We start from the raw sequence: 27,869 nt of genomic DNA on the forward strand, positions 1-27,869 counted from the left end.
TTTGGTAGGCCCGTTGGGAGGAAAAGAGGGAAAAAAAATCTATGAGCACAGGGGTATTCCCAGTCGGCTGTCTCCAAATGTGGACCCCATACGAGTGACTTCGAAGCAGTAAAACCAGGAGAAATAGGGCGAAAACTGGCAAAAAGAAAAAAAAAAAAAAAAGGCGGACGAAGCTCGAGTCTTCTGAATTCGGTGCACTGAGACCTGGGGGTCAGTCTCCTGATTTTGAGGTGGGGCGGGAAAAAGGGTTTTTTCTTGATGCTTCAAAATATGACGGAGCAGCTCGGCAGAGTTCAATATGCTAACTGGCCACCGCGGAACACAGACCAGGGAGAACACTGTCCGGCCCCGAGGGTCACAGCCGAAAGCTCTTCAGTCGTCGCTTTCCTCGTCTCATCTCCTGATCGCTTCCAAAACAAAACCCCAAAGCCCTCAGTAAACACTGTAGAAACATGTAATTTCTCGCTCCCTTTTGGAACCGAGAGAGCAGTCTGGTGAGGGGGTGGGAAGAGGGAGTCTGAGCAGCAGAGACAAAAATGTTTTCTCTGTTTTGCCGGAACTTCGGCCAGCCCTCCGGTCCGGCCCGATGGCGGAGAAGGTCAGCCCCGGCAAGGCGCCTGGGCGGAGGCCGCCCGGGCAAGGCGGGGGCCGCCGGTGTGGGGCGGAGCGCAGCGCCAGCAGCTGGCGGGGCGGCCCTCCGGCTGGGGGCCCCGCGGGGGCGGGGGGCAGCCCCAGCGCGCAGGGCCCACACTGGGGGGGAGGGGCGAGGCTGGGCGGCCGTCGCTCGGCTGCCTCCGGGGCGGGGCGGCCCAGCTGCGCCCCGCGGGGGGAGGGTCGGCCGTGCCTGACCTCGGGCGGCGGCGCTCGGCCGGGCGGGCCCTGCCTCCGCCCTGCCGGCTGCTGGGGTCGCGCACAGTGCACCGCGCGGCCGCCCTGCCCCCTCTCTCCGTGTCGCGCGGCGGCCGAGCGACCAGGGCGCCCCCGGGTCTGGCCCGTCTCCACCGAGCAGCGGGTGGGGCGGGGGCGGGGCGGTGGCGGCCCCAGACAGCCTGCTGGGCGACTCGAGGAAGGAAGGAGGGAGGGCGGCGGTGGGGGTGGGGCGGGGAGGGAACATCCTGTCTGCGCCGGGTGCACCGCAGACAGCGCCGCGCGCCAGCCGCCCAGACGGCGCGCGGGGCTGGGAACGCCGGGCGCGCGCCTGGGGGGAGGGGCGCGCGCGCCAGACGACGGGCCCGGGGAGCCCTCGGGAGCCACAATAGGGCAGACGGCGCGCGCGTCCCCGAGGGGCTAGGAGCCGCGAGGCGGCGGCCGGCCCGCGGGCGCGGTGCCTTTGCTGGCTCAGTTCCCCGCCCCTCCGCCCTCGCTCTGCCCCGGGCGGCCGGAGACGGCGGCGGCGTCTGCGGGAAGCCGTGTGTCTCCGCAGTGACGTGGGCGGGCCAAGGACTCGGTGACGTCAGAGGGCTGTGTGTAGAGATGTGTGTGGGGTTCGGAGCGGCGCCGGCACAGCCGAGGGGAGCGGGCGAGCGGCGGCGGTGGCGGCGGCGGGCACAGGTGCGGCCTCGGCTCGCTGGGGGGACGCGGCGGGAGGCAAGGGGCGCGCGGCCCCTGGGGCGCCCGACGGCAGCGCTGGGGGTAGTGGGGAGTTAACAAAGCTCGTCGGGCTTCCTGGGGCGCGGAGGCCGGAGTCGGGGGTGCGGATGCGCGGGTCACGGGTGGGGTCGGAGCTCTGTCGGGGGGCGCGGGGCGGGTGTCTCACGGCGTATCTTGTCTCGCTGATGCCGGGTGGTGGTGGGCAGGCGCAGGGCGCTGCACTTGACCGGAGCCGTCGGGACCCCGGAGACCTGGGCGCCCGTCCCCGCCCCCCCCGGCTCCCCCGCCGCCAGTCTGCGCTGCGCGGGGATGCCCCGGGCTCGACCCGGTTGGTCGGCGCCCAGCGGCTGGGGGATCCCGGCTGGGTTCCCCACCCGCCCCTCTCTCTTCTGGCCCCGGGCGGGCGAGGGAAGTGCAGCCTTAGGGGTGCTGAGGTAACACCGAGAACTTCCCGGGGAGAGGGTGCACGGGGGATTTCCAGTTTTCGCAGCGGCCCACTCAGCGGGGTGGTGTGGGGAGGGCACTGGGGGTGTTCCGAGACCGCGGGGGGGGACTCCTTTTCCTCCACTTCCCACGACCCCCTGGCACGCCCCGAGGCGTCCCGGGTCCCTTCTTCCCCAGCCCCCCGCCGCCTCCTCGGGTTTGAGATGGGTGGGTGGCTTTGCGTGGGCCGAGGATTTCAGGGTTTGGGGGCTCCCCCATTCTAGGTCTCGCCTCCTCCCCTCTTCCTTGGCCAGCGTTGGCTGAGATGTTCCTGTGGTGGGCGAAATCAGTACGTTGGCTAGTGGCCTTGGTCCTTAATCCTTTGGGTCTGTTTTAAGGTAAATTGCTCGCAGTTTGGGAGGCAAAAATTCTATTTATTGGATTCCTTTTGGAATTTATCTCAAGAAGGAAGTGGAAGAAGACTCTTTTCTTTTTTTCCCTCTTCCTCCATTTGCATTCTTTGTGAGGTCTGTCTGCCTTGTGCTTTTTGTCCCGGATTAGTCTTGTTCAAGGATGGAGATTCCCAGGAGTGGAGACTGTAGCTTTTGGCTTCCATTAAGCAAATTCTCTAACCCTTTAAAGGGAAAGTTAATTTTTGCCTACAGTCATTCCGGAAAAATAGCCTACACTGACTAGATGAATTATGCACTTAAGATTGTAACTTACGTATGGTAGGTATGTTAACTAGTATCTGATTATTTTGGATGAAACTGGTGGGTTTTTTTTTTTTAATTGAGAGATGAAGTAATAGGTGATTTTAGCTAAAATGGCATAACTGAGAAAACCTTTAGTATTGAGTTTTGGGTGAGATGATCTCTTTAAGGTTCTTCCTGTTCTGAGTAGGAGTAGCCCTCTCCCTTTTGAGGGATATTGCAACCTTTACCCATTCTCCGAATTGCTTTCCTATTTAAATGAAGGTACTTCTAGTTAACTGGTATTAGATTTAAAGAAATCATTCAAGTGTCACCTTTGGTAAAGTGAATTCAGTTTAAGATTAAGAAACGATTTTCAAACTGACCCTTTGGGCTCTGGAGCAAATTCAAATGTAACTCTCCCCCAACCCCCTTCTCTTCCAGATTAATTAAAAGAAGAATGAACAGTAATCCTGAAGATAACTGGGCAGTTTTTCTTTAGGTTTCATTTTTAAGTGTAGAAGTTCAAGTGGAGTCAGAGGCTCTTAACTGATGTGAGGATTTATACAAGCCTTCATTTTGTCCACACAGACCAACAGATCATCATTTTAGAGAAGATACTTTTTTCCCTCCTTTTTTGGTGTCCTTGGTGCCAAATACTAAATTTAGGTGCATAATTTTGACTCAAGTAATTGCATAAACTTTTTGCGTGTTGTGCTTAAAACCAAACCAAACTGTTGCATTGAACTTGGACATCTTGAATTGAGAGAATTGGTAACTTTATTTTAATAAGTATATCTGAAGAACTTAAGAAAACAAAGGCTTCCTCGGAGGTGTGCCTCTTAAAATTATTTTCTGTGTTATTAGACAATAAGATATTTTATAGCACTTGCAGTGAAATTATAGAGTATAAGCAGAACCAAAACAAAGTTGCAAAATCTATTGAGTAGTTTAGGGAGATCTCTGGAAATTTAAATTTTCTGTGAGAGTAAGTTACCATAAGTATTGGTATACATTGTGTTTCTCTCTTCAAATAAGCAACTAGATAACAATGCAAATCTCAGACTTACTTATTTAACACAATAGTTTTTAGCAATGGAAAACCTACAGACAAATTTTTCCTTGGTTCAGGGCTCAAATAAAAAACTGAGCGGGATGGGAGATGATGGCAGCCCTCCAGTGAAAAAAATGATGACAGACATTCATGCAAATGGAAAAATGATGATAAACAAGATGCCAACTGTAAAGAAGGAACACTTGGACGACTATGAAGCGCCCATGGAAACTGATGAAGAGCATGTCAAGAGAACCTGTGCCTCTGTGCCTGAACCTTTACATTTAAATCCCAGTTTGAAACACACTTTGGCACAATTCCATTTAAGTAGCCAGAGCTCTCTGGGTGGACCAGCAGCATTTTCCGCTCGGTATTCCCAAGAAAGCATGTCGCCTACTGTATTTCTGCCTCTTCCATCTCCTCAGGTTCTTCCTGGTCCACTGCTCATCCCTTCTGATAGCTCCACAGAACTCACCCAGACTGTGCTGGAAGGGGAGTCTATTTCTTGTTTTCAGGTTGGAGGAGAAAAGAGACTCTGTTTGCCCCAAGTCCTAAATTCTGTTCTCCGAGAATTTTCACTCCAACAAATAAATACAGTATGTGATGAATTGTACATCTATTGTTCAAGGTGTACATCAGACCAGCTTCATATCTTAAAGGTCCTGGGAATACTTCCATTCAATGCCCCGTCATGTGGGCTGATCACATTAACTGATGCACAAAGACTGTGTAATGCTTTATTGCGGCCACGCACTTTTCCTCAAAATGGTAGTATACTTCCTGCTAAAAACTCATTGGCCCAGTTGAAGGAAACTGGCAGTGCCTTTGAAGTGGAACATGAATGCTTAGGCAAATGTCAGGGTTTATTTGCACCCCAATTTTATGTTCAGCCAGATGCCCCGTGTATTCAGTGTCTGGAGTGCTGTGGAATGTTTGCGCCCCAGACGTTTGTGATGCATTCTCACAGATCACCCGACAAAAGGACTTGCCACTGGGGCTTTGAATCAGCCAAATGGCATTGCTATCTTCACGTGAACCAAAAATACTTAGGAACACCTGAAGAAAAGAAACTGAAGGTAATTTTAGAAGAAATGAAGGAGAAATTTAGCATGAGAAATGGGAAGAGGACTCAATCCAAGGCAAGTGGTTTTTTTTTAAATAGCAATTTTGAATAACAGTAATAGTGTACTTTGAAATTAAAAGTATTTAGAATATAACTTAAGAAACTATTACTGCTCATGCAACAACAGCAAAAACTCATCTAAATAATATGGTATGTTTGTATTACACGTTTTAGGCTATAAAGTGCTTTTCTGTATGTGTTCTCATTTGATCTTCCAAACAACCTACTGAGAGAAGTGGGATTATTCCCATTTTACAGATAAAGAGAATGAGGCTCAGAGAGATCAAGTGGCTTTCCCAAGAATATATAGCCAGAGAGTGGAGGATTTGGGGCTTCTTTCTCAAGCCATGTTCTTGTTTTCACACATCTTGCTTTTTCATGACTAAATCAGTTGTTTTCCTAGGACTCAAGATAATTTACACTTTGGTGTTATCTCTATTGCAAATGATATAATAGCTAGCCAAAACAACTCTGGTGGTGGGCTCCAAACAGCAGTTTTCAAAGGTATATTTAGCATTTCTGACATTGTTTCTATAATTGAATATTCAGACTTGATCAGTACTGGAGACAAATGCAAAAGACAGATTTATCTGAAGACTTCATGATTCTAGTTGCCAAGAATTTTTTTTAAGAGAGGAATAATTTAAAAAAATTATGACAGCTAGAATAAAGATTATTTTATTTTTTAAATTTTTAAAAAATTTTATTTATTTATTTTTGGCTGCATTGGGTCTTCATTGCTGCACGCAGGCTTTCTCCAGTTGCAGCGAGCGGGGGCTACTCTTCCCTGCAGTGCACGCGCTTATCATTGCGGTGGCTTCTCTTGTTGCGGAGCACGGGCTCTAGGTGCCCGGGCTCAGTAGTTGCGGTTCATGGGCTCTAGAGCGCAAGCTCAGTAGTTGTGGCACATGGGTTTAGCTGCTCCATGGCATGTAGGATCTTCCCGGACCAGGGCTCAAATCTGTATCCCTGCATTGGCAGGCAGATTCTTAACCACAGAACCACCAGGGAAGCCCAAGATTATTTTAGATTAAATAAATATTTATATAAAAAGTCTCAGCAAAGAGAGATTTTAAACTTATTATTTTCCCACTGCATTATCTGGTAGGCTAAACTAGTTCATTCTAAGAGTTTGAATGGCTGGCTAATAGATAAGATTTAGGCTATTAATCAGTTTGTTGATCTGGTTTTTAAATATTTTCCTACTTGATTAAAATCAGTATAATAGCAAACACTAAGTGTTTAAAATGTGGCAAGCATTGTTTTTGAACAGTTTTACACGTATAATTTTATTTGATTGGTCCCACAAGAGATTGGCCCTGTTTCATCTTAAGAGTCTAATTTTTCCACTATTAATTAGCTTTTATTCCTTGAAATATCTCTGCCCTTTCTACTTCACAGAAGTATTAAATGACTGAAGTTTATTTACAGCAAGATTAGAGCTTGGGCAGGAAACTAAGGTTTTGTGGCCTGTGCTTTAAACGTTTCAGGTTTTGAGGGAAATTTAGTTACAGTAGTTTTAAGACAGTGATTTGCTTCTGAAGCCCAATGAAGATAATTTCAGACTTGAATTCAGGGTAGTTTGCTACTTGCTGATTCCAAAGGGTCAGTACTTCTTGGAAATGCCTTGCCTGTGGCTACTAGATAAGTTTATATTGTTTAACTGATTTTAAAGCAGAATTGACTTCAAGCCAGTTCTCACATTGTTGGACATGCTTACAGCTGGCCTGGTCCCATGCTGAAAATTGTGTTTAGAATGGTCTGTATTCTCAAAATGTGGAATGCCCCTTTTGATATTTATGGTATCTTGCCCTAACCTAACTAGGACTCTTACGTGTCCATATGTGGCCACATTATTTGCCAGATATTCTTGGTCCAATCTTGATTGCTCTGACATAAGCATTTTTGGGATAAATTACTTTGCCTAATATTCCTGCTCTTTGTGATAAAAAATATCTGAGAACCATGATAAAGGTTAAAAAAAAAGGTGATGAATTTACTTAACTGAAACTGAATGTGCTAGGGTTTGGTTAAAATTGAAACTGTCCTTCATCAGGATGTAGTCATTTATTGTCTCAGAATTTATTAATTTGAATTCAGTTTTTATTTAGGGAAGCTGTGAGATTTTTTCCCCCCATCTTTTTACTATGTTACGTTTTGTAGTATTTGCTACAGTGTTTCTGGTGTATTCTGTTATTTTTTCCAATTTTATGTGAATTTTAAGCAATTTAAGGGAATTTGAAAATTTCCAGTAATCAAACCTTTAAGAAAGAAGTTTTTGGAGAGTTCATGTGTAGTAATACGTGCTTGCCACTTCACATTTTGAAAATTTACTCCTCAAAACTTGGTGAAGTAGTTCCCTTTTGAAGTTGAGGTGAGAAACCCAGTGGGTTCAGATGGGTCACATGCCTCTGGTTGTATAACTGGTAAGTGGTAGAATCAGGAGTTGAATGCAGGTCTTCTGACTTGAAGTCTAGTAATTTTCACTACTTTTCCCATAAGCAAACTCAGTAGCAGAAACTGAATTTTGAGAAACATTAACTTTTCTTATCAACTTACCTTAGTATAATGGTTCTTAAGCTCTCTGTTAACTTGTATGTAGACTAAGGTGTTTTACTGGGAAGGGGGCACAGAGATAGTCCTTGGCTGGGGAACATTTTTCATTATCTTGTGTGAGTCACTGAATTGGTTGCCCAACAAACCAAATACATCCAGAGGAAGCTCATTTTAAAAAGTCGAAACAGGCTTTTGTAAAAAAGAAAAAACTAAAGCATATACTAAATATATTAACCTCTTATCTAAAGGTCCTTATGTTTAGTGTGAACACTAATGTAACTGGGTATGTTTAGTTAATGTAGTCAGAGTAGTTTTTTGGATTTTAAAAATCCCCTCAAACTCAGTAGGCAATTGTTTGAAATGTAGCAACTGTGAAATTATTTCTAAGGATGGAAATTATATTAGTGATGATCACCAAACTATTTGCATGACTAAAAACTATATTTACTTTGCATAGTTAGGAGCTATATTTAGATGGGAGAAATAAGTGGTAGAAGGTCAGTGTTCTAAGTGAAGAGCTGACTATTCTTTGCAGACACCAGAGGTGTAGTATTTTGAACTCTGTCTCACTCAGGTCACCACAAGAAATAATACTTGATTTTTAGATCTGCCTAGGTTGCTTTGCAAAATGGTGTTATCAGAACTGTCTCTTTATATCATTTGAGTTTTTTATGTTTTTATTAGAAAAATGATTATTGTATTTTATAGTGTACAAATATATGGAAGAATATCATATTCTTGATTCTTTTCCATTCCTCCAGTTGTTATTATTTTTTTGATATAATTCTGATTTTGTTGAATCTTAGTTTCTATCTGTGGAAAAAAAGTTTGCCAAGCAAACTGATCATTTGTAAGTAAAATTTGAAGGGTGATGTTTCCTTGAGATTATTTTCAAGCACATTAGAAAAACCTATTTGTAGTCAACTGATAAGATCATTATAGGTGATTCTTTGCTGTTACAGCATGTGGCTGATAGTCTCCAGTTCACTAAGTAAAGATGGTTTATGCCTTTATAATTTTCTAGGGGTTAAAATTTAGATTTCTAATATTTAGACTTGACTACTGTTAGGTAAGTAAAATAATATAGTTTTTACTTTGCTTAGGGAAAAAACCCAATGGATTATCTGTGATGCAAATAGATTACCTAAAGATATCAACTTAAAAGTTTTCCTCTTAAAGCCTATTAATTAAACATTTCACTTTTTTTAGTTTTGCATTTTTCTTACGGTTCATTTCTGCAAGGTTATTGGCAATAATGATAATCCTACAAAAAATTTCTCCCCTCTTGTAAGCTATTATACGTTTGTTTAGGAAGTGTGTTTCTTAGTACAAACCTAAGTGAGGTAAAGAAATACACTAGAGAGGATGGGTAACTGCAAAGAGTAGTGTTGGGACAAAATGTGTACCAGTAATAATTGTGATAGATTTGATGGTAATTAGTTACATCAGAGGCAGAGTTTGTATTTTATGATTAGCATAAATTTTTATTAAGTGGCTATAAGGTCAGAATCAAATGAAGTATTTGTGCTCATATAAGGGATGAGTATATGAATATTTTTTTCTAACTTTCTAAAATTAACTGTCTTAATGAGTTTTGAGACTATCTTTTTCCTGTTTTCCCAGAATTTCGTTTACTGCTTGGCAGGTCAAAGTTACTCAGTGAAAAAGAAAAAATTTTTTAAACTGAATAAATTTTTGGGAGACAATGCTCCATTATATTTTAGAATATTGGGGATATTTTTGGAAGAATTATGGTTTAACCCTTAATAAACATATAATTTGCAAATAAACTGTTGAATAAGACAACTGATCAAATGAGAGAATGGATGTAAAAGTATTTTTTGCAAGTTAAGAGTCTAGAAGTATCAGATGGTACTTAAGACTATTATTGAAATATTTACTAATATGTATTTCGGGATTTTTCCTTTCCCCAAACATTTTCTTGATTTATCTAGAATTATCTGAAGATATTTCTAAGTAAGATAACTGAGTGTTGGACTCACCTGCATCTCACTTTTAGTTGTTTGTACACAGTAATTATACTAGTTGGATATTTGTTTATTTATCAAAATGAAGTATGTAAGAAGAAAGTACAAAACAAGTTTGTTATAAAATATGTTATAGGAAGGAAATTTCAGTGAAATCTTTAGAATGGCTTTGGCAATAGTGCCCCCTTATGGTTTAGGAAATATACAGTCTGTATTCATTTTATCATTAAAAAATGGTAGAACATTTTAAAATGTTAATATTAAAAAAAAGCCTTCTGATAAAAAGCTTTATCATTTTGGTTAAAGAAAAAAAGGGAAATGGGAAAATAATTAAGAAACTTCAAGGAAGAAAAGAAAAAGGATAGGCCTGAATCAGTACATAGTTAGCCAGTAGTGTTCTCATACCTATGCATATATTATAATTTATACCACTTGGAGAACAAGGAAGAAAGCAAGAATTGGATTAGTTTCAATGCCTTTAGAATTCTGGGAGTAGAGAGTGTGGAGCCAGAACTCAATTTGTTCAAGTGAAGATGTAGGACTAGTTTGGGAATAGTTTTAGTAATGGCTTGAACCTTTATTTTGTCCATGCGTAAAATTTGGTCTGTTGAGGTTTCATATACGTTACATATACATTAAAATAATGTAAGGATTTTATTTGACTAAAAAGGCATAAAGAATATATAATTTAAGGTGTGGTTTGGTTCCATCACTAAATAAAGTATTACAGCACCATGCTAGGCAGAAAGAGAAATGAATAGGAAAGATTTAAAGTTAGTTTAAAACTCATTTTGATTCCTAGACTTAGAAATGTGTCACAGAAGTATGTATGTAAAGACTAGTTGGAGGCTCCCTAGGGCAGGAATTCATCTTGTAGTTTCTAAACCTAGAATGTGATGGATGCTTAACAAAATTTTGGATACAACTGAATGAAAAGTCTTAGTAGCCCTAGAAAGCTACCAGTGATCTTCAAGGAGGAAAAGAGTTTAGTTTTAAAGCAAAGCAGCATTTTGTTTTTATTTGTGGTATTGAATTTATTTTGAGATTTCTAATAGCCTTAAAAGTGCATATGTTGTTTATCTTATGGGGACAAGGAATACAAAAGTTAAAGAAAATTACTAAAGACCATTTTGGTACATAATACTATGGCTTTTATTACATTTTGAAAAAAGTTTTTGGTGTGATTATGAAAGCAATATAGGCCCATTAGAGTAAATCCTAAAAAAAGTACAAAGAAGAAAACAGAATTTCCTCATAATTTCACCATGGAGTGATAACCACCATTGGAATTTATTCCTTTATATACTTAATGCTTTGTAAATCTGTGCAAAAGCATCTGTAGAGTGCACATGTTATTAATTTAAGACCTAATTGTTGAAATAATACATTTGGACAAACTTTAGGACATGTGCTTAGAGCAGTGTTTATCAAATTGCAATTTGTCACCCATGCAGCCTTTCTCATCTGGGGTTCAATGAGAGGAGAATTAAGCCATAGAAAGGATGGTATATAGTACTTTTCTAAGTCCTTTGGAGAGAAGTTAATGCAGACAGTGGAAGCTTTGCAGAGTTTGGGCCTAATTTTCTTGAGAACCTCGTTGAGAAGGGTGAGGGGGATATCAAAGAAGTCAATTTACTGGGTCACCAGCATTTTGAAATTACATGAAATAGAATAAAATTTTAAAAAATGCAATATACTATACATAGTAAAATTAATTTACATTTTGATATTGTCAATTTACATTATTTGAAGGCCAAAATAATCTGAGATAATTTTTAAAAAGCATCTATGCTGCAATGGGATAGAAAAGCAAAGTCTTACATGTATATAGATTAAAACTTTTTTTAAAACTTAATTTATTTTTGGCGTCGTTGGGTCTTTGTTGCTGGGCGCAGGCTTTCTCTAGTTGTGGTGAGCGGGGCCTACTCTTCGTTGCAGTGCGCGGGCTTCTCATTGCGGTGGCTTCTCTTGTTGCGGAGCACGGGCTCTAGAGTGCAGACTTAGTAGTTGTGGCGCACGGGCTTAGTTGCTCCGTGGCATGTGGGATCCTCCCGGACCAGGGCTTAGACCCGTGTGTCCTGCGTTGGCAGGCAGATTCTTAACCACTGCACCACCAGGGAAGCCCTAGATTAAAACTTTTTATAACAGTTAATTTTAGTGAAAAGATGTATATGACATGGAAATTTTCAAATAATTGCAATATTAAGTGGATTGGACACCATGGAATTCCAGTGTAAAGAAGTTATTTTTAAAGTCCCAGAAATTATTTTTAAAGTCCCAGAAATTAACAGGATTCTTATCAGTTTGTTCTGTTTCCTTTAAGTTTTTTTTAAAAATTAATGTATTTATTTTATTTATTTATTTTTGGCTTCATTGGGACTTCGTTGCTGCACACGGGCTTTCTCTAGTTGCAGCAAGTTCGCGGTGTGCAGGCTTCTCATTGTGGTGGCTTGTCCTTGCAGAGCACGGGCTCTAGGTGTGCAGGCTTCAGTAGTTGTGCCACGCGGGCTCAGTAGTTGTGGCTCGTGGGCTCTAGAGTGCAGACTCAGTAGTTGTGGCTCGTGGGCTCTAGAGTGCAGACTCAGTAGTTGTGGCTAATGGGCTTAGTTGCTCTGCAGCATGTGAGATCTTCGCGGACCAGGGCTCGAACCCTTGTCCCCTGCATTGGCAGGCGGGTTCTTAACCACTGCACCACCAGGGAAGCCCTGTTTCCTTTAAGTTTAAGGAAGGAATATCGTACTGACTTTTACATGGCTTTGTTTCCATGAAGGATTTACGAAGAGAGTTGCACATTATAAGAATGTGAGCCTTTGCTTTTCCTGTGAGAGTTTTTAAGCACTTTAAACCTAAAATTGGCTTTGTGAGGTAGATATGATTCTGCAGTGTGGAGGAGCAACAGACATTGTTGTGATTTCTGCAGATCCATCTTTGATAAGTTAGTGGAAGTGCTTAGACCATATTGTTCCGGTTTTGCATTAGGTTGATTAATTGTAATAATTACAATGAAATGAGGCACAAAACTAAGCCTTAAAAATCTCTTAAGTAGCTATTTGCTACCTTGTAACACTATTCCTGTTTCAGTTGTTGAAGCACTCATTCACAACCTGTTGGAAGTCTTGAGGAAACCTGATCCTATTCTGAGAGATTCAGTTTCTTTCAGTAGGAGTTGTTGGCAGCTGTATGGTAGGGTGTCTTTTGTGTCCTTCTGAAGTCATTTATGGACCACTTGAATGTCTTAGTATTATACACAGTAAAAGGAACCTGGCAGGTATATTGGCTTTATAGCTAAGGAGGTGTTGCTTAACTATGTGTTTGGTCATGTGTTTACTAAGGTTGCTAACGATTTATGTTTGGCTTGTACAAAGTAATGTGTATTTAATATGCATTATATTTTACTTTTTATGTAAGCACACCATTATAGAGGATAGACTATGAAATTTATCGGTCTACTAGTCCTTCATATGCTTACTGGCTTATAACTACCAAAATGTAAAAATTAATCTTTGTCTTTCTAAATTCTATTTAAAAAAGTATTTTCCACATATTTTAAAAAGATTTAATTCTGACTTTTTGAGGGGAATTTTTGAAATCCCATCAATACTGTGAGATATTGTCTTGATTTCTTCAGTTCATCAATGTTTGTCATTAGGACTTAAAGATCATAATATTAATCTGACACTGTAATTAGAAACTAAAGTGCCACCTAAAATCAAAGTTTATTATTGAAGATAAATCTGGGAATTTTAAAGCATTTTGATTTTGTTTTTTGGGGGTTTTTTTTAGTGCAAATTGGAATGTTAGTATACAAAGGGTGCTGAGTGGGTGGAATTGCTTTTGTAACTAGAAAGTGGTGACAAATGCTTATTGGTCTTTGTAAATGAAATCAAGTTCTCTAAACTATTTGTCATTGTGAGGCTAATAAGCATGGTACCAAAATACAATGATTCTTTATTAGGAAACCTGATTATTAAAGGGTCATGTGTACATAACATAGTAAGTTGAAATATAGAGAAACTTGCATAAAACATTTCCTAGTTTTTATTTATTTAAAGTTAACTTCTATACATTTTGGGCTTATTTAAATTTTGCTTTCATAGACATTATTTGTTGTTTTACAACTTAGAGAAAGAACTTTTGGAATGAAATCATATGTCTGAAATTTTTCTTATATGTTTCAGATGAGGATGCCATCTGTTCATTTTGTGGTAGATAATTATGGGGAAGTTGGGCAATAGAAGTATTTTAAAATCTTAAGGCTCTAACTTAAGCTACTAAGTGATCTATTTCTTTTCTTTGCCAAGTAATGTAATGTATTCTAATGTTTAAGTACACGAAGGGAATTAAATTATTCTCATATTGAAAGGTAAAAGAAAAGGCAATAGATGTGTGTATCTTGGTGTCTCATTTTTATTCCTGATCAGTAGTAGCATTATTGCTGTGCCATTTAATTATATTGTTATTTTTTTGAAGACCTAATTTGTATGTTGCCACAAATGCAGAATAGATGAGAAAATCTGGCATGCCCCTGAATGTTCTGTTGTATAATATGTGCTTTTTGTAATTGTTTTTAACATGCAGTTAGGATAATTTGTTATAAATGTGTTTATGGCTTACCACAGCATATTAGGTAAAATTAACTCCCAACATTTTATCATGGTTAGTGTTGTGCATTTCCCCATCATTTATATTATTTAATTTGTAGATCTGATCTCTAAAAATAGAACCCAGAGACTTAGGATTGTTGGTACTTCATTGAACAGAAGGGTATTAAGTGTGAAAGAGACTATCTTGTGAGCTTCGTGGTAGCAGATTAACCTTAAAAAAGACCACCCTGGGAATTAATGAGCTACACTGTCATTCAGAATTCATTCAACAAATATTTATTGAGTCCCCTACTACATGCCAGGCATGGTGCTAGGTACTGAAAATACAAAAGTGATTAAGAGAGTACTTGACCTTAAGCTGCTGTTTAAGCAGAGGTGGAATAGCCACTCGTCAGGGATTTTGTATAAGGAGTTCAGACATTACCTAGAGGACTGCACTAGGTGATCTTTAAGGAAGGTTTTTTTAAAATCCCTCCTCTGTGACTCTCTTCATGTGTTGGTGCAAGAATAGGAAACAAAATAAATGTCAGAAACTAGACAGGGGATGGATGTTTAAATAGAAAGAATGTGCTAGCAGTTATTTAAGGTGGCATTTGAAGTTTAGAGACATCATAGAAACAAAGCTATCCTGAATTTGGATCATGAATAAAGGTAAAACTTATACAAATCAGGCTGTAGAGTTTTAAAATGAACTTGATCAAAATTGAATCAGATTTGAAGTCAAGATCTCTGGCTGAAGAAGTTTAGAATTTGTTATTCTGAAGATTTGACATTCCAGTTATCTGTAATAGGGAGAACTTTAAAAAATATAAATCTATTTTAGTAATTTTAATTAAAAAAATCTGGAAACAGTTGATTTCTTGGGCAGTACATCCAGAATTGTCTCAGATATAAAACTGATTTAAAGTGGAGCTTTCCATATTTTCTAAATAATGAGTTTATTAACAAATAACTTCTAAAAATGAAATTCTCATTTAATTTGAGCCAATCTTATATTTCATTGATTTGTTAGAGTGAGCTTATCCCTGCTCATTAACACCTTTTTTATCACAGTGTTGGGGTGAAAAATGTTCTGCCTAAGTGAGTTTTCTAGATGATGAAACTACTCTTCTCAGCACTGTGTCTTTTTAAAAACTTCAACCTTTTAAAAAATGAATTCTAAAATGTCTTAAATAGTTTTCAGTCTTTCTAAATGTTATGTGTATGGTATATATATATGTATATGGTATACTAATAAATATAGGTATAAATACCGACTATAACTGTGTCATGTTGTCTCAAGACTTCTTAAACATCAATTACTCTGTTGTGATAAGGGTAGGGAACAATTGAGATATATTAAATTGTTTGCCCTGGCCTATGTGTGATAAAGCCCTCAGATTGTCTTGCTTTTTGAATCAGTTTTTGTGTTTGTGTCTTGTAATTCTCCTCTCTACCTAGGCTGTCAGCTGGCACCTGGTATCTGTCATTTAGTATTTCTGTTACCAGCAGTCAGTTCCCTTTTTAATTTATGGTAGAACTAAGCTATAGGCTGAGAAACCGTGTAAACAAATGATTGATTTATTTTATAAATAAACAGTAGATTTTGTCCCAGATTCTGAGCTTTAGAATACTTGATCAGGATTGTGAGGTTTTGAAACAAATTCTACTCTTATAGAGTCTAGAGGCCCTCACTGAATACTCACCTCTTAAATCTTTTCGAATGCTGTTCTTTTCACTATAATCTTGTGCTCTTGTTAGTCTTTCAAATTCCTTGCCCAGTAATTCTTTTTTTTTTTAAATTACATGTTCTTTAATTTATTTATTTTTGGCTGTATTTTTGGGTCTTCGTTTCTGTGCGAGGGCTTTCTCCAGTTGCAGTGAGCGGGGGCCACTCTTCATCGCGGTGCACAGGCCTCTCACTGTCGTGGCCTCTCCTGTTGCGGAGCACAGGCTACAGATGCGCAGGCGCAGTAGTTGTGGCTTAGGGGCTTAGTTGCTCGGCGACATGTGGGATCTTCCCCGACCAAGGCTCGAACCCGTGTCCCCTGCATTGGCAGGCAGATTCTTAACCAGTGTGCCACCAGGGAAGCCTCTTGCCCAGTAATTCTTAACAAAACATTGATCTCCTACCAATATGTGTGTGTGTCGGGGGAGGGGAGACAAAATATAAAACAAACCAAATGAGGAAGTTAGTAACCACAGGTTATTTATTCTTTTCTATCTCAGTTTCTGAACCTCAGTTTTCTGAGCTGTAAAATGGAGATAATTATACCTACTTAATGAGATATTCGTTAGAAATAAGCAGGATATAAAGTTATTATCATGAACTTTGAAGTAGCCAGTTACCTTCTCCTCTTACTTTATTTACAAGTAGAGTTCATCCTTCAGGGCTAAAAAGAGCTTTTCATATTTATGAGAAAATGTGGTTTACTGATAAGTGTTAGCAGACACAGTGGTTTTAAAAGTTTGGCAAAATATTGCTGTAGAATGTTATCTAATAGAATATGCTAAGAAATACTATAGGGATGGGGGGGTATATTCTAGGTAATTGTAACAGTGAGAAGAATCAGAACTTAGCAATGCTGCACATTTACTATTATTTAAAATGGATTTTTAAAATAGATTCCATAAGTATGATATTTGATGAAATCATTCTGGTAGTCCATGTTAACATACATGCTAAAACTGTTCTTCTGGGGCTTCCCTGGTGGCGCAGTGGTTGAGAGTCTGCCTGCGGATGCAGGGGATGCGGGTTTGTGCCCTGGTCTGGGAGGATCCCGCGTTCCGCGTAGCGGCTGGGCCCGTGAGCCATGGCTACGGAGCCTGTGCTCCGCAATGGGAGAGGCCACAACAGTGAGAGGCCTGCGTACTGCAAAACAAACAAACAAACAAACAAACAAAACTTCTTCTGATGGGACAGTTCATGTCTCTTTCGGTTTTAAGTGACTAGACATGGTACTTTAAGAAAAGACTGCCTTATTAGAAGATGATTCTTAAATAACATAATTCTTTACTAGTCAGTGTTCTCTGGAGGCAGCCTATGGCTCTGTCAAGTAGATACATAAAATTACCCATCACATCCTCCTTCAATAAACTTTCCCCTTCTACATTTTTCTACAGATAGATACACCACCAGGAATGGAATTACAGTCATGGTATCCAATTATAAAGCAGGAAGGTGACCATGTTTCTCAGACGCATTCATTTCTACACCCCAGGTGAGTGGGTATTGGCTCCTTCATTCATTGATTCATTCAACATCTGTACATCAGGTACTATTCTAGGCCCTGGGAATTCATTTTATAGTTTTAGGGTTTTTTGCTAATCAATGAAATGAATTATAAATAGTGTTGAATATTTGAATTAACCTTTCCTGTGTGTTTCTATGTTGTTTTTTTCCCTAGAAATAGGTCATTTCTTTTTTGCCCTAAAGTGAAAAAAAGGGAAGTTTTCTTTTTATTTCCTTACTTCCCTTCAAGAAGTAAACCAACTCTTCAAGAGTGTGGTGTGCAACTTTGATATTTTATAACGAAAGTTTTTTTAAACTTAGAGGATTTCATAGTAGCCACACCCCTCAAAATCAGTTTTCATATTTGCAATAAAAATGCACCCTAGATTACAGTTTTTATTTATAAAACCTAGATTTTTATCTGCTGCTGTACATATTTATCTCCCCAAGCACAGTGATAAAGAATCTCAATCTTACTTACGTTTATATAGTTCCTTCTATTCCTATTACACTTGAAGTAAGTTTTGGGGCAGTAATAAACCTGTCAGTTTTCTTGGCAGAATACTGAGTTTTCATTCTCAGAATTCATGTGATTGGTAAAGAGGGACTATATAGATGTCCTGTACAAGGAAAATGTGATACGAGATGAGATTATTTAGAGTTCAGAAGATGAAGTGTTAGGTCAGTTAAATGGTTGCATCTTTTGGGTAAAGGTTAAGCAGATTATAGTTAATCATATGGCACTTAAATGTCTAGCTCAAATTTTGTTCCATGAGTCTCTCAGTCTCCTGAACAATTTTATATGAGCTTTGAGTAAAATTGGTAGTTATCCCTTTGATCTTAGTTTTGCACAATTTATTATTGCTGTTTTATCAAATAAGTAAGAAATGCTAAAGTATTTTCAGAAGATTGCTCTGTGGGGTTTGATCCAAGGAGGACTGCCCAGTAGCTGGGCAGCATTCAGAATGCTGGTTCTCTCCCTGAGAAGGGAGAAGGGCCCTGGGAGCTCTTTGTTGGGGCTGTGATGAGTCAGGCCATAGCCTTGCAGTGTGGGACTGAATCAGTCTCACCACAATAAAGAGCAAGGATTCCTTGCTTTGGAGGGGTGGCAGACAAGGAAATAGTCCTCCAGAGTAGTGTATAGTCTGTTTTCTTTCGGCATAAACCTTACCTACTCAGGGCTGTTGAACTGCTCTGTAAAGTACTTCATGGTTTTAGTTCTCATGTGGTTTTGAGGGAAGGAGAAGAGACTGATTTTCCAGTATCTTTTTAAGTGCTTAGAAACTACTTTTTGTAAAAATTACAAAAATAACCTCATAATTTTGCTCTTTCTGCCTCAACTTCTTACTTTTTCAAGAATTCCTTTCTATGACCCGTATTTTCTGAGTTGTTCTGTTATGTTTTGATTTTTAAAAAATTGTTTAACCATAGAAATTGATGTAATATATTTTGCTTTTTACCTAAATGAAATATGTATCTTCTTTTGCCATTCTTTATTTTCAGCTACTACTTATACATGTGTGATAAAGTGGTTGCCCCAAATGTGTCACTTACTTCGGTTGTATCCCAGCCTAAAGAGGTCACAAAGACAGAGGCAAGTAGATCTATACCAAGACACTCAGAGAAGCCTCACAGTAGTGGGAAACATCAAAAAATAGTGTCTTATCCAGATGTTTCACTGGAGGAACAGGAGAAAATGGATCTAAAAACAAGTAGAGAATTATATAGCCACTTAGGTAAGTATTCAGAAATTATCTTTTAAAAATCAAATATCTAATAAACATATTTGGCATTTTCAAAGAGGATTTCTATTTAAGAGAATTTTCCAGATAATTGAAGCTTTTATCTTAAAAAAAAAAATACCACCTTTCAAAACTCTTGAGTGACTACATAGACCCTCAGTTCTGCTTATCTAGAATGATAATATATAGAGAGAGGCTAATGAGGTAGAAAATAGACTACATGGCTGCATATTGCAAGTGACTTTTGTCTAATTATTTTTTCTTCTTCCTGCCTTTTCTTTACTGACAGATTTCTTAAAAGGTCCTTATTTTTCTTTCTAATTTGCTGTGAACTGAGAAACCTTTTAACTAATAATGTGAAAAGTATATGATAATCTATAAAAATATTGAATCAACTTTGTTATACACCTGAAACTAATATAATATTGTAAATCAACTATACATTAATTTTTTAAAAAAGTGTATGTAAGAGTAATTAGGTATAGGACTCAGAGACACTTAGTCATGGAATAAGCAAGGTTTGAAAACTCATAGCTGTGGGAGCCAGGCAGATGGCATAAATGCAGAATGCTGGCTGGACATTAAAAAAAACTGCATAGTTACAGTGCCTTTTAAAATACCGTGGACCAGACAAGACATGTCTGCTCACATGCTGCCTGTGTTACCCTCTCCATAGATGCAGAGCTTTGCTTACGGCTTAGGCAAGTGCGACAGTTCTTTTCAGCTTTCTCAGAGTAGTTTAAAAAGTCCTCTAGTTACCTGTTTTCATAGATAATTGAGATTCTTCAGGAGTTTTTGTACATTAATTTTGAGATTTTTAAAGCTCAGTTTTCCTTGGATTTAAATATGGCAAACAATAATTAGTAATGTATTAATACCATTATACCATGTTTGTATTATATTTCCCAAATTATTTAATTCTAGAGACTAAAAAAATTGTTGAGATGTAATTCATATTCCTTAAAATTTACCCTTTTAGAGTATACGATTCAGTGGCTTTTAGTAAATACACAAAGTTGTGCAAATTACAACTATTTAATTTCAGAACATTTCATCACCCTAAAAAGGAACCCTGTAATCCAGTAGAAGTTACTCTTCATTCTTCCCTTTCACCAGGCTCTGTCAGCCATCAGTCTATTTTCTCTTGTTATGGATTTGCCTATTCTGGACATTTCATATAAAAGGGATCCTACAACATATGGCCTTTTGTTGTCTAGCTTCTTCCACCAAGGATATTTTCTCAGTCCATATTATAGCATGTATTCGTACTTCTTCCCTTTTTATGGCTTAATAACATTCTGTTATATGGATGGATAATACTCCATTTTGTTTATTCATTCATCTGTTGGTGGACATTTGGATGTGTCCACTTTTTGGCTATTATGACTAACACTGTTAAGAACGCTTATGCACAAGTTTTAATGTGAACGTACATTTTCATTTCTCTTGGCTATATATTTTGGAGTGGAATTGCTGGGTCAAATGGTAACTCTATGTTTAATATCTTGAGGGACTGCCAAACTTTTCAAAGCAGCTGCACCATTTTCATTTCCAGCAGCGGCTTCTGAGCACTCCGATTTCTGCACATCTTTGCCAACACTTGTTATTGTTTGTCTTTTGATTATAGCCATCCTAGTGGTTGTGAAATGATATCTCATAGTTTTGATTTGCAATTCTCCAATGACTAATGACACTGAGTATCTTATCATGTTTTTATTGGACATTGCAAATCTTTGGAGAAGTGCCTGTTGAGATCCTTTGCCTATTTTTAAATTGGGTTGTCTCTTTACAACTGAATTGTAAGAGTTCTTTGTATATTATGGTACTAGACCATTATCAGATGTAGGATTTGCCATTCTGTCAGTTGTATTTTTACTTTCTTGGTAGTGTTCTTTGAAACACAAGTTTTAAATTCTGATGAAGTCCAATTTATTGTTTCTTATGTTGCTTACTTTAGATGTCATGTCTAAGAAACCATTGCCTAATCCAGTTAAGAGTTTTAGCTCTTACATTTAAGTCCATGATCCATTTTGAGTTAATTTTTATATAAGGTGTGAAGTTTAACCTCATTCTTTGTATATGGATACAGTTGTCCCAACACTGTTGAAAAGAATACTCTTTCCTGATTGAATTGTTTTGGCACCCTTGTTGAAAACCAGTTGCCCATAAAAGTATGGGTTTGTTTCTGGGCTCAGTCTTTATGCCAGTACTACACACTATTTTGATTTCTGTAGCTTTGAAATAAGCTTTGAAATTGGGGATTGTGAGTCCTCCAACTTTGTTATTCTTTTTCAAGATTGTTTTGACTATTTTGGTTTCCTTTTATTTCCATATGAATTTTAGAATCAGCTTGTCAGTTTCTGCCACAAAGCCAGTTGAAATTTTGATAGGGGTTGCATTGAAAAAGTAGAGCATTTGGTGAATATTATCATTTATTGTAGTCCATTTGGGCTGCTGTAACAAAAATAACATAGACTGGGTGACTTATACCACAAACATTTACTTTTCAACGTTCTAGAGGCTGGGAAATCCAAGATCAAGGCACTAGCAGATTTGGTCTGGAAAGGGCTTGCCTCCTGGTTCATAGATGGCCATCTTCTCACTGTGTACTCAAATGGTGGGAGAGCTCTCTGGAGTCTCTTTTATAAGGGCATAAATCCCATCAATTGGGACTCTACCCGTATGACCTAATTACCTCCTGAAAGCCCCATTTCCTAATACCATTGCACTGGGGGGCTAGGATTTCAACATATGAATTTTGGAGGTCACTGACATTCAGATCATGATATCATCTTAACAATATTAAGTTTTCCAATCCATAAACATGGGATGGCTTTCCATTTATTTAGGTCTTTTATTTCTTTCAATAATGTTTTGTAGTTTTCATTTTACAAGTTTTATACTATTTTGTTAAGTTTATCCCTAAGTATTTTATTATTTTTTATTTCATTTGTAAATGAAATTTTCTTAATTTCATATATGGATTGTTCTAGTGACTTTTTAACAGAGTGATATTCATACTTTGTTACTTCATTTTTGCCTTTCAAAGATCCATCAGTCTCAAATAATTCTACAAGCAAAAAGAAACCTGAGTCTACCACTTGCAACTTAGCCAGAGACACAAGCAAGGTGGGAATTGACCGTGATGCTGCAGCTTCATCTCCACTTCTTGTCAAAGATGTCATTTGTGAGGATGATAAGGGAAAAATCATGGAAGAAGTAATGAGAACTTATGTAAAACAACAGGAAAAACTGAACTCAATTTTGCAGAAGAAGCAACAACTTCAGATGGTAAAATTGTTATCTAAATGATAGTCCATTGTGAAAAGATACTTTTGCATATTCTTAAGGAAAGTCAAGATGAGATGCTATAATGTATTTTAAGATGATTCAGTTTTACATTTATAAGAAAGATTAATATACTTTAAAATTTTTAGAGAAGATAGTTTTCAAGATAATTACTTATGTGTAGAATTGATATGACAGCTGAATTTTAGATATCTTCTGTCCTGTTTTTTCCTGAATTGAAAATTCTAATGTGATGGAAATAAAGTAAAAATTAAATTGTGATTCTTTAAATTACAGGAAGTTGAAATGTTGAGTAGTTCAAAAGCTATGAAGGAACTCACTGAAGAACAGCAGAATTTACAAAAAGAGCTTGAATCTTTGCAGAATGAACATGCTCAAAGAATGGAAGAATTTTATGTTGAACAGAAAGACTTAGAGAAAAAATTAGAGCAGGTAATGAAGCAAAAATGTACCTGTGACTCAAATTTAGAAAAAGATAAAGAGGCTGAATATGCAGCACAGGTAAGAATTACACAGTTTGTATAGTGTTGCCCTTTCAATGTGGAAATTGAAGCCGTTATTTTAATTTCACTAAAGAAATTACTTTATGTTAAGCTCGTTTCATTTAGACTAGATTTCAAAATAGTTCCGTTAAACACAAGTTTATATCATCCAAGATGGTTTTTTGACCTTGATTACTTTATTACTTTAAACTTATCAGGTTTCTGTAGTTTAGTTGTCCAAATTGCTAATCTCTAGCTATCTGAATATCAGAGGTTATGTTATTTTAATGGTAGTATATGGGCTTTCAAATAAACGAATTAACAAACATGAACTGTTGCCCACTATGTTCACAGCACTCGGGCAAAAATGAATAGTAGCTCCCAACTTGGGGAAGATGAACAAATAACTCTTAACCTGAGCCAGCTGTGATGAGAGGTATATTGAAGTGTATGGCATAATGAAAGTGTTCTAGGTGTTCAATTCTCTTGACCTTTTGTTTCACCCTTATTTTAAGGTCATGTCAAAGTCTGATTAATAGTATTAGATATTCAAGAGATGCATGCATGAAATAGTTCATTTTTGTAATAAGTAATTTGAAAGTAGGTCTTTGCCATGATGTGAGGAGTAAGTGGAAAAACAAAACTGAATGAAAACTGACACAGTCTTCTAAATCACACAGCTGGCAGAACTGAGACAGAGATTGGACCATGCCGAGGCTGATAGGCAAGAACTCCAAGATGAACTCAGACAGGAACGGGAGGCAAGACAGAAGTTAGAGATGATGATAAAAGAGCTAAAGCTGCAAATTTTGAAATCATCGAAGACTGCTAAAGAATAGAAATCTTTGAAGAGATTCATCTGTGTGCTCCCAACAGGGTTTATTTTTGTTTGTTTGTTTGTTTGTTTGCTTTGGTAATTGAATTCTGAACAATTTATCTGCATGAAAATAACTAGGCATTGTATCCATTTGTAGATCAGAGAAAGTGAAGAGATTATATATTAGTATATAAATTTTTACATTTTCCAAATGAATGAAAATGTATGTTTCTTTGTACTTTTTTTTCAACCAGCTTAGTAACAATACTTTACGGTTTCAACTGTTAGATAATCTGCCTATATTTCTAATGCAATTTAACAGTTGCATACTTTTAAAAAGCTGCATTGTGTGATGGAAAATAGTTTTGATCAATTTTGTTATCCATATTTTAGATTCAATTTTAGATACAATGGTGGCTTCATATTTCATATATAGAGCTACTCAAGGAGTTGAATCTCCATTTTTTTCATGAACACAATCTCCTTTCTAAGTTAATGTAGTATACTCATTATTATAATCAAAATTTGCTTTTATTTTGTTCATATTGTTGAATGAATTTCCACCAGTTCTCTTCTATTTAATATCTCCTAAGAGACATTTTGTCAATAGAGGACTTTCATTGATGAGGTTATAGCACACCCCATGGGGAAGGATAACATGCTTTCTTATATACTGCTGCTAAACACAAGAAGCGGTTATAATTAGATTTTCTGTTTAAATGTGGTTGTCTTTAGAAAAAATTTTTATGCAGCAACTTTAGAAGAGGGAATAAAATGTAATAATTTTTGAACTTTTGTTTATGTTGTTAATAGTGGTGTGAAAATATTAATGTACTTGAGAAAAATTGATACCATTGATGTACATCAGTTTCCATACAATCCATAATCCTGTACAGTTTTTATATGTAGTTGTGGGTCTTACTGAAATTTATATAATGGATTTGTTTTCCTTAATGGATTTGTTTTCCTTTAAATTGTAAAATATTAAACACTTTGAAGGTTATTTTGGACTTTGTATGTTTAAATGTTAAGTCTTACCAAAATGTGCACGAATGGACCATTTTCAGTTACTATTTAATATCAAAATCAGGTATTTACAGTCAACTGGTAGTGTATGATAGGTTAATATAGGCAAGTTTAGTTATCTGCTACTAAAAGGTTTTTAGATAATTTTTAGAAGACAGGAATTCCATAGTTTGGGGGAGGGGCAACTTCTGCACTTTTTTTTTTTTTTGCACAGAAAATCCTGTCATTCTTTAATGGCAAATTTCATATTAGTTAATTCTTGGCTTAAAAGATACTAGGTAAAATTCTTAGTATGCATTTTTTAAAGAAAGTTTCCTGAAGCTACCATTAATTGACATTATTATCCCATGAATTTTATGTTTATGTTCTCATGTAAGGTACTGTATGAAATTAACTTGAGAGCTAAGTTTATTTTTTAAATATATCAGCTAAGGTTAAGGTTATTTACTATTCCCATCGTAGATGATAGATACTTGGTATAGAACTTCAAAAATAAGTAGGTTATCATTTAACCAGTTATTTTCATATTTTGCTTAATGGTACTTATATATCCTAAAAGAATTTTTGTACTTCCCAAATACTAGAGTATGATCTAAATGTGTATTTTCTATTTTCCATTTAACTTTTACTACATTAAACATGCAATTAATTTGTTGATTCTTGTTCCTCCTTAAGGAGGAACGCATGTTAAAATGACATACAGGAACAAATATTAAAAATGACATACCCTCCTAATACCTTTTCTTTATCTGGAGAAAGAAAAATCACAAATACATTTTATGATACCATTTCATTTTAGTTGTGTGTTGTGTCACAGCTAAGCTTTTTGGGAGATATAATTCAGGCCCCTATAATTTCATTTATTTTTCTAATTCACTCAAAATCTACTTATGTTACTTAGTTAAATGGTAAGCTTACTTAAGTTTCAACTCAAAACTTCTAAAAAAATTGCTTAATCTTTGAAGTATGTTATTTAAAAATTCTAAACAATGCTTAATCACCTTTAAGTTACCATAAACTCTTAATTTAGAGTTGAGTAAAGAACTATTTTTTCTAGTTCTTCACATAAGGGAAACTTGCCACCTGAAATTGTAGTCTTCATTTTCCAGAAGATACACTGATGTGCCATCAGTTTCTGTCTAACTTCTTTGAAAATGTTTTTTTAGTCCATTGTAAATAGTATGCCTGTTATAGTTAAAAGTACTTTCAAGTTAAACTGTACAACATAGCTTGAAAATATAGAGACTTCGTAATACTCTACAAGTGGCCTCTGCTAAAAATATCCATATAATTATTATTCTATTTTTGCATGCTCATTTTGTGTGTTGGTTGCTAGCTTAAAGTTTGTTTCAGTGTTAGTTTTTGTGTGCCAATTCATCAAGCAAGCGGATTTTCCCTCAGACGTCACAATATTTTTCTTTTTAGGAAAAATATAAAAATATTTACTTTAAAAAGCTGCATTAAAGGAACGGCCTATCAAAAGTGCTAGAGCATCTTGAAAAGGAAGAAAAGATAGAATGTTAGTTTATTGGGTGATGAGTAATGTTTAATTTGGGTGATGATAGTTTCTATAAACTTTATGAGAAAAAGGTACCAAATCTATAGTAAATGTAAAACCTGCTGTCATTGAGGAAACTCTAAACAACCCTGATTTCACAAATGCAACTTGTAACACTAGGAAAGGCTTTGACCAACAACGTAAGTTTGGCTTGTGCTTTAGTTTTGTAAAGCATATTCTTTTGCTTGAATTTCTGTGTCCAGGAGAGTCAGGATGTTTTATGGTTCTTGAACTAATTTTATAACATATTTAATATATTACCAGTTGAGCTATAAAGTCATTTGTACATATTGAATTGAAAACCAGTTACTAAAGTAGGTGTAATAGACTGAGTACAATGATACTTGCAGGTTATCCATATATTTTAGAAGACATGACAGAACAACCATTTTATTTGCACATCTATGGCTTCTGTTTGAAGGAAAGTAAAATGATAAAGAAACTTGAGTAATATGAAACATGCTCAAGGCTATTTCCCTAAAACTAATAGAAAAGCTGGTGCTGAAGGTTTTTAATCAGTTTCTAAAATTTTCTTCTCAATGACTTATGTTTTGATTGCTTAGGGAAGAATCCTAATTTTTATTTGCTCTTACACATTTAATCTGCACGACAGGATATTAAAAATTAATAGAATGAAAAGTGCTCATACTGTACATCTCTTTCTGTGCTTGAAACTACTTGTTAGTTTTTATTGAGCTGCCAGCAATAAGGGACACATTACTGCTGTATTATACATTGTGGGGTTGAATAACTTAAACAGCTTAAAATTTTTTTCTAGTGTAAGACACTTAAGAATTTCCATTATTGGAAGAAATTTGTATGGGTATTCTATATTGCATCTTGTTTAAAAGGACAGTCTTTTTTTTCTTTCGTAAAATCTTTCCATTTTAATTGGCTTCTAAACTATAATACATAATGCAATTTGGAGCCTGTTTTTTAGTGATAGAATTCAATGTCTTATATAGTGCTACTGTGTTTGAATTAAAGTGAACAAATGTAAAAACCGAAATTTAAAAAATTAAGCCCAGGAAACAAAATAGTGTATTAAGTTAGTTGAATGTAAGAGAAATTAGTAAGATTTTTTTTCTTCAATATAAATACCTCACTTGAAAATAAAGCACAGCAGACTTAAAGTAGTTCTAGTAAAAAAAAACTCCTACTAAAAGAATTGCTAAATCTTGAACAACTCTTGGGGAATTATAGTTTGGGAGAAAAAATATACTTGCTTTTAACCATCCTGTTAGAAGTATTTATTTGTCCTGATAATTTTAAGCCAACACAGTAGTCTTAAATTATTTCTGAAGTTCTAATCTGTGAAGGCAGTAAATGAAAGATCTGTTGTGCAACTGTTGAAACAAATTGTTGACTACATTGACCATAATTCAATTTAAAATCTTGCCAATGATGTACAGTTTTACGGTTAAAATTGCTGTGGTTGGTTGTATTACATGACACAAAACTGTCCTCTACCTCACGTGAAATAAATATTTTATATGGTTTTACTATAAAACAAGACTCATCTATCTGGTCACTTAGTTTACAAATTTTGAATTATATTTATTGAAACATGACATACTGTGCTCTTAGCTTATACCTCAACTGTATTTTGTGCTGTTCTCCATTTTCATGCCTTGTAAATAACTTGTATAGATTGTGGATTAAATTCCAAATAAAAACTTTTAATGCCAATGAAA

General features: G+C 37.2%; 1 protein-coding gene across 5 annotated transcripts; it reads left to right on the forward strand.

The window, feature by feature from the left end:
• Positions 1-562: 562 nt before the first annotated feature.
• On the forward strand, positions 563-27,869 carry SKIL (SKI like proto-oncogene). Of its 5 annotated transcripts, none has more exons than XM_067034004.1 (8): positions 1,443-1,551; positions 3,150-3,374; positions 3,837-4,898; positions 17,133-17,230; positions 18,745-18,977; positions 22,033-22,274; positions 22,569-22,793; positions 23,455-27,680. In XM_067034004.1, exons 3-8 carry the CDS (start codon positions 3,861-3,863, stop codon positions 23,611-23,613), a joined length of 1,995 nt encoding a protein of 664 aa, XP_066890105.1. In that variant the 5' UTR covers positions 1,443-1,551; positions 3,150-3,374; positions 3,837-3,860; the 3' UTR covers positions 23,614-27,680. The 5 variants fall into 5 exon arrangements, with proteins under 5 accessions (XP_066890107.1, XP_066890102.1, XP_066890105.1 ...); XM_067034002.1 differs by having other exon boundaries at positions 3,150-3,538; positions 23,455-26,820; XM_067034006.1 differs by lacking the exon at positions 1,443-1,551 and adding an exon at positions 563-598 and having other exon boundaries at positions 3,150-4,898; positions 23,455-26,820.

The sequence above is a fragment of the Kogia breviceps genome, chromosome 5, assembly GCF_026419965.1.
Source record: "Kogia breviceps isolate mKogBre1 chromosome 5, mKogBre1 haplotype 1, whole genome shotgun sequence".
Taxonomy (NCBI): Eukaryota; Metazoa; Chordata; class Mammalia; order Artiodactyla; family Physeteridae; genus Kogia; species Kogia breviceps.